Source organism: Astyanax mexicanus, chromosome 1 (genome assembly GCF_023375975.1).
Source record: "Astyanax mexicanus isolate ESR-SI-001 chromosome 1, AstMex3_surface, whole genome shotgun sequence".
Lineage (NCBI taxonomy): Eukaryota > Metazoa > Chordata > Actinopteri > Characiformes > Acestrorhamphidae > Astyanax > Astyanax mexicanus.
In genome coordinates this window covers 4,332,304-4,344,908 of record NC_064408.1, presented here as the reverse complement: position 1 = coordinate 4,344,908, position 12,605 = coordinate 4,332,304, and the positions used below count along the sequence as shown (strand labels likewise).

At 38.1% G+C, this 12,605-nt stretch overlaps 1 protein-coding gene across 2 annotated transcripts in view; it reads right to left on the bottom strand.

Annotated features, from left to right (window-relative positions):
* eng (endoglin) overlaps window positions 1-12,605 on the bottom strand; it is a 118,345-nt gene that overhangs the window by 20,103 nt on the left and 85,637 nt on the right. For both annotated transcript variants that reach the window (XR_007424908.1, XM_049465908.1), the window contains exons 5-11: window positions 10,210-10,372; window positions 9,810-9,969; window positions 9,496-9,595; window positions 8,779-8,965; window positions 5,274-5,410; window positions 3,942-4,187; window positions 2,572-2,638 (exon numbers count right to left, since the gene is read on the bottom strand). Coding sequence is in view for 1 of the 2 variants with exons in the window: in XM_049465908.1 (XP_049321865.1) it covers window positions 2,572-2,638; window positions 3,942-4,187; window positions 5,274-5,410; window positions 8,779-8,965; window positions 9,496-9,595; window positions 9,810-9,969; window positions 10,210-10,372 (1,060 nt within the window). In the remaining variant the exon portion in view is untranslated. The remainder of the gene's footprint in view (window positions 1-2,571; window positions 2,639-3,941; window positions 4,188-5,273; window positions 5,411-8,778; window positions 8,966-9,495; window positions 9,596-9,809; window positions 9,970-10,209; window positions 10,373-12,605) is intronic.

Below are 12,605 nucleotides of genomic sequence, written 5' to 3'. Positions count from 1 at the left end.
AATTGAGAATTCGGCAGGAAAAAATAAGCGTCGCGCCAAGAGCCAGGTTTTTGTTAGCGTAGCAAAAACACGACCCCGTGTCAGGCCTGTTTTCCTCCGCTTCTCTTTTCTTTTTTTATATTTTATATAACGGGCTTCCCTCCTGGCCGAGGAATGCGTGTCTCGTTCCTGACTCATCTGCCCGGGGATGATCTTCCCTCTTTGAAGAGCAACACCTTCCACTGTTTGTGCGCGTCGGACAATAGCGGCCATTGCCTCGCGTTCGGACGGCCACGCGCGCCGGACCTCGGACACAATAAATCCCCCACTGGCTCATTATTCCTGATTACGGCCACAAGGTCAGCTAACAGGCCTTCCTATGAACCTCCCCCCACCTCCCCCCCCCACATCCTGACCTCATCTCCATGACCACTGCTGACGTCAGCAGCGGGAGTCAGAGCGAGCGACAGCCTCGGCCAGACCTGCATGGAATATTTCAGTCTGGAGGACGGAGCCGCTCCAGAATCCAGACAATGAGTGTCCTCCTGTTGTTGGGTTCGCGGCCAGTGGAATTCACTGCTGTTTTTGTTTTGCTTTCTTATTTATTTTTCCCCTTTTTCGGTCACTTCTTCCTCACTGTGTTATCTACAAACTCTCAAATGCATAGTTACAGCATGTTAAACTTCAATTTAAAGGACCTTTTGCACATTTTATACAGATTATTTGGAGTACTTAAGCTAAATTATTCTTTAAAGCAGTTAAATAATTTGTTGTTTTTTATGACATTTTATATAGCGTATACTATTTGGTCTAATCATCTATAATTTTATTGACAGTAATAGTTTTGTTTTTTACTCATTTTTTCTTTTGTGGTCACTTCTTTTGTATTAGCAGCGTAGTTGCAATGCTAACCTTTAAGTTAAATTTAAAGGACTTCACATTTTTTGTCGGCCGTTGGGGGTAATTTAGCTAAATAATCTTTAAAACTCTCAAATACTTAGCAAACACTAGCAAAAACTACAATACAGTCAATTTTAACACAATATGTCTTCTGTATTAGCAGCATAGTTCCAATGTTAACCTTTTGCACATTTTATACAGTTTAATTGGGCTAGTTACATTAAATTATTCTTTAACACAGTTTAATAATTATTTTTTTATAACATATAACACTTGGTCTACTTATATATAATTCTATTGACAATAATCGTTTTGTTTATTATTTATTTTTCCTTTTCTTTTGTATTAGCAGTGTAGTTTCAATGTTAACCTTTAAAATTGTATACAGTTTGTTTGGGGTAGTTAATTTAAATGATTCTTTAAAGTGGTTAAAATGATTATTTTTGGTTTAGGGAATGTTTTCTTTAATATAATTAAGGCTTTTTAAAACTAGAGTTGGGAGCTATCCTCTGGAATCAACTTCATCAATAGAATATAGGGAATGTTACAACAGGAGTTTGGAAAAGTCCTATATTGGCTAATAAATGACTGTAAACAGCTAAAATATCTAATCTTAAAATTACTGTAGATTAATGATGTTGCCTTTTGATCTAATATCAAAGCATTTTATTAAAATTTGCACCTCAAATTTTAGGACACATTTGAGTAGACTAGAATCTCCTTAAAATAACATCTGACACTCACGTCTACAGTAAATTTATTTGCAATTTTTGGGTAAATGAAGCTAAATCACACTATAATAAACTGACCTAGTGTTGTAATAGACCGCTTCACTGCATTCAAGCTGAGCACAAAGGGCAGAACACTATAAACTACTGTGCTGAACTGCTTGAGTTGTTGTGCCAGGAGTGTAATAAGCGTAAGGTCACCCAAAAGCAGTGTGTAAGACTGGTGGAGGAGAACATGACGCCAAGATGTATCAAAACTGTGATTAAAAATTAAGTTATTTTATTAAGTTATTTAGATAAATAAATCTAAATAAGTTATATAAATGCCATTTTTTTGGAATTTGGAATTTGTTAATTTCTCTCAAACATATACTTATAAATAGTAAAATCAGAGAAACTGATCATTTTTAGGCAGTTTCTTAATGTTTTCCAGAGCTTTAAATGCTTTTCAACCTTCTAGGGCCTGGCGTCCACACATTTTGAGTTGTCTAGAACACCCACAACACTACATTTTGCTCTACATGGGCCTGGTGTCCTCATATGAGACCATTATACTGTCACCTAGTGGTTGCAGTTTCAGTTTTGTTCAGAAGTATATATTTAAATGAACAATAAAAACAGTAACATGTTTATGTATTCAGTTTTTTACTTTGTTATTTGTCTTCATGTTGAAGCAGCACTTCAAATGAGCTGTATCTGTTATATATGCTGCTGTCTTCGGGCCCAAAATACATTCTGCGTTCATCTTAATATAAAACTAACGTCCACATATGTGGACATATTTTTTTTTTCAGAAACAACATCATATAAAAAGATAATTATTTGCTTTTACACTAATCAGGTGACAATGAATTCTGTGCACAAACTGCCTATAAAAAGAAATATTAGACCGTCTGTATTTATTTCGTATATAATGTTGCAGTAAATGTTCTATCAGAAATGTAATATAATGTAATGTACTCACTTTGTGGTGGAGTGTAGGAGTGGGTGACCTGCAGGCTCGTCTTCACCGGTTGAGGCACTGAACAGTACTGATAACAGATAAACAGATAAATAAATGTACTGATTAATTAAGGAGGGGGTGATTAGCTAAACATACAGGCATTACTGTTGTACAGACATGCGCGTGCTGAATGAGAATGGAGGAATGGGTGCTAATTAGGTTTCGGAAGGTGGACGGCGGACGTGATTAGTCCTAATTTTTTTTATTATTCCGCAGGGCGGCAGAGTAAGGGATGTGAGCTCGGATCGTTCAGTGGGTGGCTGTAATTCTTTAGTAATGGGGGCTAATTGATGAGCGCTGGCTGATAATGATGTGCGCATTAATTAATGCGCTCTCAGAGCGGCTGAGCAATCTCCGTTACATATTACAATATTTTTAATATTTATAAAATGTTTTGTACAATTGAAAATCCTAAATCAACTGTAGAAATGTCATATTTTTTATTTTTTACATTTCAATTGCTTAAAACTTGCTAAAAATTGCCAAAATAATGTAATATTCATCATTCATAGTTTTCACAATATAATACAGTTAGGTCTGTTGCGATAACTACGTTATCGACGTATCGTATAATAAGTCGATAACGGAGCGGAGACTGAATGTGCTATGGTTCTGCTAAAAATTTGCTAGGTGGTTGCTATGGTGCTGCTTTCCTAAGTGTTTGCTTGATTGTTGCTAAGTGGTTGCTAGGTGGTCGCTAAGTTGTCCCGGCTGAATGCTTTGGTATTAATACTGTAAGTGGTTGCAAAGGTGTTTCCTAGATGGTTGCTAGTTGGTCGCTAAGTTGTCCCAGGTAAATGTTTTGGTGTTTATAAGTGGTTGCTATAGTATTTGCTACATATATGATCAGAAAAAAGAATCTGCAAGTGCCTTTGTGTCCAGAGTTTAAAAAAAGTTCAATTAATGTAAATGATACTTTAATCAATTTGTTGTTTCTTAATTTTTTAGAAGGGTGTGTTTAATATTTAGTGCAGTTTTTAGTGCAGGGTGGTTGTACTTTATTTGTTTTAGGTATTTAGGATATAAAAATATATTTTTTTTATATTGGAAGCCCAATGTCTGTTCTTATTAATAAAAAGTTACTTAAACTGTAAAGTGGTGTAATAATATTATTATGCTAGTATATTATTACTGTGACACACAGTCTGGGACACCAATCAGTGGTTGTTTGGGGAGACATGTCACATTTTGAACTGAATTACTGAAATAAAGTAACTTTTTAATGATATCAGACTCATGATTAGCCTCTGAGGCCAGAATAAACTGGTGATCGGTGTAAAGCTGAGTAATACATAATGCTAACGCTAATGCTAATGCTAACTGGTGCATACCCCTCCTTGGTCGTGGCAGAAGATGATGTTGCACTCCAGATCCCAGCTGTTGGAGTTGGAGGGCGGGTCCTGCAGCGAGTCGAAGCTGAAGCTGAAGCGGGCGTTGTTGTGGCAGCCTGTGGGGCGGCAGGACTCCGGCTTTATGGGTAATTTCCTCACCAGCGGCTGAAGACCTTTAGAGCGCACTGAGCACTCCTTCACTCGGATAGTCAGAACCCACCCCCCGGTAAACACACTGGAGAACACCTGCACCAGAGAGGAGATCACACACTGCGTGAAGGAGGAGTTTAAACAGGTTTATTCATATACAAATCTATAAATGTATGTCTATTTTAATGTGAATTACAGCAATTTACAGACATTGCATTGCTTTTCAGAAAGATAAAACACCATGGAACCAAAAATTAAACGATTAAACATCTCGAGCCATCACCCATGCACGTACAGCTTGATTTAGGGCGTGTCTCTTGCTGTGTATCTTTGCTATCATAACGACGGGAAAAGTATGCCTTGCGCAACCTCGAAACATGCAAAAGCCATGTAATAATTCTCATGTAATTAATAAATCATGGTTGCGGTTAATTTTGAGCGTAACATGAAAAAAAAAACAATCATCAATCACCTCCCTTTAAGAGCGAGGGGTGAATGCTTTGGTGTTGATAAGTGGTTGCTAGGGTTTTGCTTGATGGTTGCTTTGGTACTGCAGGTGTTTGCTATGGTGTTGCTAAGTCATTGCTAGGTGGTTGCTAAGGTGCTGCTAGGTGTTTGCTATGGTGTTGCTAAATTGTTGCTAAGTGGTTGCTATGATGCTGCTCTCCTAATTGTATGCTTGATTAATGCCAAATGGTTGCTAAGTTGTCCAAGGTGAATGCTTTGGTGTTAATATTGTGGTTCTGGTGGTTTTGGCTAGATGGTTACTTTGGTACTGCTAAATGGTTGTTAGGCGGTCGCTAAATTGGTGTTAAAAAGTGGGTGCTATAGTTTTGGTAGATGGTTGCTTTTGACAACCATGTTCAGAAATCAATATTTGGTGGAATAACCCTGGTGGTTTTTAATCACAGTTTTTTTCATGCATCTTGGCATCATGTTCTCCTCCACCAGTCTTACACACTGCTTTTGGATAACTTTATGCTGCTTTACTCCTGGTGCAGAAATCCAAGCAGTTCAGTTTGGTTTGATGGTTTGTGATCATCCATCTTGTGATCATCTTCCTCTTGATTATATTCCAGAGTTTTTCAATTTGGTAAAATCAAAAACTCATCAGTTTTAAGTTCTCTATTCTTTTTAATTTCAGGATGTTTTGCTCTAAATCAATGGGGTTAAGTTCTGTACCTCGGCGTAGATCCTCTTGTTGGGCTGAACTTTGGTGCTGGGGTCCAGTGAGGATGAGTAGTCTGAGGAGGTGAAGAGCTGCATATCCACAGCAGATGGACGAGAAGTCGTACTCAGCTCTGAAGCTTGTTCTGTAACTGAAGATACCAGAAGAGAGAGCGTACAGTCAGGTCCATAAATATTTGGACAGTGAAAATTAGTCATTTTGCCTCTGCTTAGAACGCCTTAGAAGCCTTGCTAGAAGAGTAACTACTGTACATTTTTACATAAGCTTAACACCACAGCAACCACATGGGATAACATAGCAACCACTAGGTAATCACTTAGAAATGCCATCACCTCCAACCAGCCAACATTTACTAGAGCAACACCATGACAAGAACCTCTGATACCAAAGTGACCATGTAGCAAAACCATAGCAACTACTTATCAACACCATAATAACCCCCTTGTAAAACCATAGCAGCCATTTATCAACACCAAAGCATTTACCCGGGGCATCAGAGCGACTACATAGAACCATTTAGCAATAATCAAGCAAACACTTAGCAACACCATAACAATCATCTGCAGTACCAAATCGACCATCTAGCAAAACCATAGCAACCACTATTTTACACAAAAAAAAAAAAATTCTGGGAAATCATAGCAACCACCGAGCAACCACTTAACAACAAACAAGCAAACATTTAACAACATCATAGCACCCACCTGAAATACCAATTTGCAACAGTCAGCAAACAAGTTAACAACACCATAGCAGCCACCTGCAGTACCAAAGCAACCATCTACCAAAATCATAGCAACCACTTATCAACAATAAAGCATTCATCTGGGACATCACAGTGACTACCTAGCAACACTTTAGCAACCATTTAGCAACAATCAAGCAAACACTTAGCAACACCATGGCAGCAACCTGCAATTTCAAAGCAACCATTTAGCCAAACCATAGCAACCACTTATTAACACCAAAGCATTCACCCGGGACATCATTAGTGACCACCTAGCAACACTTTAGCAACCATTTAGCATCAATAAAGCAAACACTTCGCAACACCCTGGCAGCCAACCCCAATACCAATTTGCGACAATCAACAAACATTTAGCAACACAAAGCAATCATCTACCAAAATCATAGCAACCACTTATCAACAATAAAGCATTCATCTGGGAAATCACAGTGACCACCTAGCAACACTTTAGCAACCATTTAACAACAATCAACAAACACTTATTAACACTAATTCAACCCCATGCAAAACCATAGCAACCACTTTATAACACCAAATCATTCACCAGTGACATCATAGTGAACACATAGCAACCATTAGCAACAAATTTGCATCCCCATAGCAAACATAGCAATCTATCTAAAACATAGCAACCACTTATCAACACAAATGCTTTCACCTCCGACATCATAGCAACCACCTAGCAACCATTTAGCAGCAATCAAGTTTAGAATCATCATAACAGCTAACTAGCAATGATTTAACTACACCATTGCAAACACTAGACTACAATGACAACCACCTAGCTACATATTAGCTACACATCTAGCAACACCATAGTAACCATCAACAAGCCTCTTAGCTCACACCATAACAACCACTTAGCACATAAAACATCTTTAAAGCCATAGCTACATCCAGTTTGCAACACCATAGCAACTTGCAACTATCTATAAAATGATGTATTGCAATATTTAGATTTTCAAAAACACATGATGGATTATTGATTATTATTATTAATATTAGTTTACATATACTGGTGGGATACAGTGGTTCATTTTCTCATTAGATCCCACTGTTCTGATTGGATAGAAAATACATTTAAAACTATATATTGATATTGATATATTGCAATATATTGAATCGTAACTCCTGTATGTGATGCATATTGTATCGCCAAGGTCTTGTAAACACATAACCCTAAAAGCAACCACCTGGAAAACCATAGCAACCATCTAGCAACCACGTAGCAACCCCATGCCAAACATATGGGATGCCACAGCAAACATCTACAGTATCAACTAAAATACCATAGCAACCACCTAGGGTACCATAGAAACCATCTAGTAACCCCATAATAACCATCAACCAGCCTCTTAGCTCACACCATAAAAAACACTTAGTAACAACTAGGATACCACAGTGACCCTCTAGCAACTCCATAAAACATAAAACATCTTAGAAACCATAGCTACATCCAATTTGCAACACCACAGCATCCAGGCGTGTAAGAAAATATCGATATATTGAAGTATCGCAATATTTTGCTTTGTTTTTATACCCTGATCATTAGATAGCAGTGCTGTACCTCACAGTTCCAATTCAATAAAAAGTCAAATTAAATGTAAAGTCTGATTTAAACAACTGCAATATATGATCTTGATTACAGAATTGCAATATGTTGCATATATATGATGCATATTGTACTGCCAAGGTCTTGCAAACACATAGCCCTAATAGCAACCACCTGGAAAACCATAGCAACCATCCACCAACCACTTAGCAATCCCCTTGTCAAACATATGGGATGCCACAGCAAACATCTACAGTATCAACTCCTTAAAATACCATAGCAGCCACCTAGGGTACCATAGAAACCATGTAGAAACCACATAGCAATGACCACCTAGCTACACATTAGCTACACATCTAGAAAAACCATAGTAACATTTAACAAGCCTCTTAGCTCACACCATAACAACCACTTAGCAACACCTAGGATACCACAGTGACCACCTAGCAACACCATAAAACATAAAACATCTTTAAAGTCATAGCTACATCCAATTTGCAACACCATAGCAACTAGCAACTATCTATACATTAAAGTATTGCAATATTTAGATTTTTAAAAACACATTATTGATTTTGTACATATACTGGTGGCATACAGCGGTTAATTTTCTCACAAGATCCCACTGTTCTGATTGGATAAAAAATTACATTCAAATTTAAAAGTAAAGTCTGATTTAAACAATTGCGAAATATATGATCTTGCTTACAGAATCACAATATATTGCAATATATTGCAATATATTGAATCGTAATTTCTGTACTTTGATGCATATTGTACTGCCAAGGTCTTGTGAACACATAGCCCTAAAAGCAAACACCTGTAAAATCATAGCAACCATCTAGCAACCACGTAGCAACCCCATGCATATACTGTATATGATGCATATTATACTACCAAGGTCTTGCGAACACATTGCGCTCATAGCAACCACCTGGAACACCATAGCAACCATCCACCCACCACTTAGCAAACCCCTTGTCAAACATATGGGATGCCACAGCAAACATCTACAGTAGCAACCACCTGAAAACTTCATAGCAACCAGCTAAAATATCACAGAAACCACCAAGAAAACCAATGCAACCTTCTTGCCTAGCGACTGCCTGAAGATTTTGCTTATGGAATTTACACAGTGGTATCAGGAGAATCCAGAGATCCTGCATTAGTGAAGGTAAGGAGGTGGATGGTGGGGTACCTGTGGGGGTCTGCCGCTGTTTAATCCTCAGTTTGAGGGCGGGGCTGTTGAGGTGGATCTCGGTGTAGCTGCTGATGGATTTATCGCTGTAGGTTAAGAGAACCTGCTGCAGGATGTTGCTCACCGCGTCCGAGATGTTCCTTCTCGATGGAACGTTCAATCCGTTAATCTGGGCCTGATTATTGGACTGGAATAAAGTGAATTTGCAGTGTTAGTGATTGTGAGCACTAGTGATAAAGATGTAACTTAGACCTTGCACGATAATATATTATCAACATATTGTACAATATATGAATATAAACTCATAAATATTTTTTGCAGATCTCAGTACTAAAGAATATGAGTCTGTTTATGCTTTCACATTAGTAAAACACCACAGCAACCACTAGGGTTAAGTGACATAGCAACCACTAGGTAATCACTTAGAAATGCCATTATCGCCACCTAGCCTTCACTTAAATAGCAACTATACTATAGAGCAACACCATGTGCAGAACCTCGGATACCAAAGTTACCATGTAGCAAATGTAGCAAAAAAAGCTTGAGTTGATTCTCCTTTAACTTCTACAGAAGTATTTTTTAAACCCTAGTATCTATACTTATATACCTACAGAGTAATGAATGTTAGTACTTTTCATAATATAGTGTATATATATATATATATATATATATATATATATATATATATATATATATATATATATATATTTCTCTCACCAATAGATTGGCGTTGTTAGCTTTGACCTTCCATTGAGTTCCAGCAGGACCCCTCAACACCAGTCTGACGTCTGAAGGCTCCACCTCCACTGTGACCTCACTGCAGAAGATAAACAGGAACAGTGAACAGTGCCATTTTTTTTTTTTTTAATAAACTCATTTTACATTGACTTCTATTGAAAGTTTAGAAGGTTTTTTTTCTCTCTCCTGTAAAGTTGCTGTTTTGGAGATACTTGTTTTTTATTGGACAGCGGCAATATAGTACTTAATTGCCATACCCATCGAATGACTGAGACCAGTATCTTCTTACTCACCCGACATTAAACTGATCAGGAATATTGATAATGTGCAGCTCGTCCAGAGGACTCCCGGTCGAGCAGAACTGCACTGCTTTCTCTTCAGACTCTACTTGAACTGCGGCGTTCTTCTTCTGAGATCCCTTCTTCAGCTCACAGGTTGAAGGCAGTGACGTCCCTGAATAAGAGGAAGTGTTCAGATTAAAAAATAAATTTAACTTTAAATGCTTCAATACTTGGCATTAATTTTGTTACACATTTTATACTGAACTCATTTTAAACTATTTTATATATGTATTTATTTTTCTGGTGCATGCAATACAAAGATAATCCACCAGGGGGGCAATTTGATTTATGGTTAAAAAAAAAAAAAAAAATACAGTAAACTGTAGGTTTATGGATATTCTAACAGTCTTACCTTTGGTCTGTGTGAGTTTGACGGTTATTGGATCCTGTACTGTGGTAAACGAGGTTACTCCTCCAAACTCCTGCTTCGCCCACTTCACCAGCTCACTGCCTTTTAAACTGGGGGCGCTGGAATGGTTTCTCATTGGGAAGCTCAGAGAGGTTCCCTCAGTTACCTGAAGAATACAGGAGAAAGTTTTGTGTTATTAAAACTGGAGATATAATGAGAATTAAACTGATGAACATGACATACGAACTCCAACATACTGGTCCTGCTGGGTTTAAAGCTAGTTAAACTGGTTGACCAATAGATAGGTAGGTAGGTAAGTAGGTCTACAGGTAGGTAGGTAGGTAGGTAGGTAGGTAGGTAGGTAGATAAGTAAACAGGTGTGTGGGTAGGTAGGTAGGTCAATAGGTAGGCAGTCAAGAAGGTAGGTACATAAGTAGAACGTTAGATCAATAGGCAGGTAAGTAGGTATGTAGGTAGGTAGGTATGTAGGTTAATAGGTGGGTAAGTAGGCAGGTAGCTAGATAGGTAGGTCAGTAGACAGGTAGGTAGGTAAGTAGAAAGGTAAGGTGGGTAAGTAGGTAGGTAGATAGGAAAGTAGTAAGGTTGGTCAGTAAGTAGGTAGGCAGGTCAGTATGTATGGAAGTAAGTAGGTAGGCAGGTTGGCAGATAGGTAGGTAAGTAAGGAGTAAGGTAGGCCAATATGTAGGTAAGTATGTTGGTAGGTACGTAGCTAGATAGGAAAGTAGACAAGTAGTTAAGGTTGGTCAATAAGTAGGTAAGTAGATATGGGAGTAAGTAGGTAGGCAGATTGGCTGATAGGTAGGTAAGTAAGGAGTAAGGTAGATCAATATGCAGGTAAGTAGATAGGTAACTAGATAGGAAAGCAGGTAAGGTTGGTCAATAAGTAGGTAGGAAAGTAGTAAGGTAGGTCAATAGGTAGGTAAGTAGGTAGATAGGAACGTAAGTAGGATAGTATGTAGATAAATCTATATGTAGATAGGTGGGTATCTCGATAGAAAGGTAAGTAGGTAGGCAAATAGATAGGTGTGTAAGTAGGTAGGTAAGTAATTAGGTAGGCTGATAAGTAGGCATGTAGACTGATGGGTAAGTAGGTAGGTAGGTAGGTAGCTAGATAGGAAAGTAGGTAAGGTTGGTCAATAAGTAGGTAGGAAAGTAGTAAGGTAGGTCAATAGGTAGGTAAGTAGGTATGGGAGTAAGTAGTTAGACAGGTCAGTAGGTATGGAAGTAAGTAGGTAGGCAGGTTGGCATATAGGTAGGTAAGTCAGGAGTAAGGTAGGTTAATATGTAGGTAAGTAGGTAGGTAGGTTGGTAACTAGATAGGAAAGTAGTTAAGGTTGGTCAATAAGTAGGCATGTAGATGGGTGGGTAGGTGTAGGTAGATGTAGGTGGGTAAGTAGGTAGCTAGATAGGAAGGAAGGTCAGTAGGTAGGTAGGTAAGTAGGCAGGGATGATCAATAAGTATGTAGGTAGGTAAGTAGGTAGGCAGGTCGGCAAATGGGTAGGTAAGTAAGTAGTAAGGTAAGTAGGTAGGTAGCTAGATAGGAAAATAAGTAAGTTGGTAGGTATGTCAGTAGGATAAGTAGGTAGATAGGTAGGTAGGTAAGTAGGTCACTAGGTAGATGGGCAGCTGTTATGCTATGGTTATGCTATGCTATGATCTTATTAGGCAGTTAGGTAAGCATTAGTACTAAGGTAGGTCAATAGGTAGGTAAGTAGGTGGGTAAGTAGCTAGGCAAGTAGGTACCCATGTGGGTTGATAGGTGGGTAAGTAGGTAGGTAGCAAGGTAGGAAGGTATTTAGGTAATAAGTAGGTAGTTAAATGTGTAGTTAGGTAGGTGGATAGGTAGGTAAGTAGGTAGATATGTCTATAGGTAGGCAAGTGGGTAGCTAGTAAGGAAGAAAGGTAGGTCAATAGGTAGGTATGTAGGTAGCTAGGCAAGTAGTAAATTAGGTTGATAAGTAGGTATGTGGGTAGGTAGGTAAGTTGGTAGGTATGTCAATAGATAGATGGGTAGTTGTTATGCTATGCTATGGTGTTACTAGGGGCAGTTTTTATCACATCACACAGGGTTGCTATGGTGTTGCTAGGTGGATGCTATAGAGTGGTTTGATTGGAATTGACATACACAAATATTTAAGTGTCCTGCATAAAAAAAATACATGAGACATGAATAAAACATATTGCTGTTTTTTTTTTTTACCAAAGTTGACATACTTGTGTGATAATGATAATGAAAAAAACATAATGTGCAGTATTGATTTTTAACCTAGATTACTATTTTAGAGTAAATTCAGGTTTTATTGAAGGCTTTATAAAGTTTCTTGTTGTTTTGTGTAAGATATTGAGTATTTATGGGTATGTGTTATAAATAACAGTG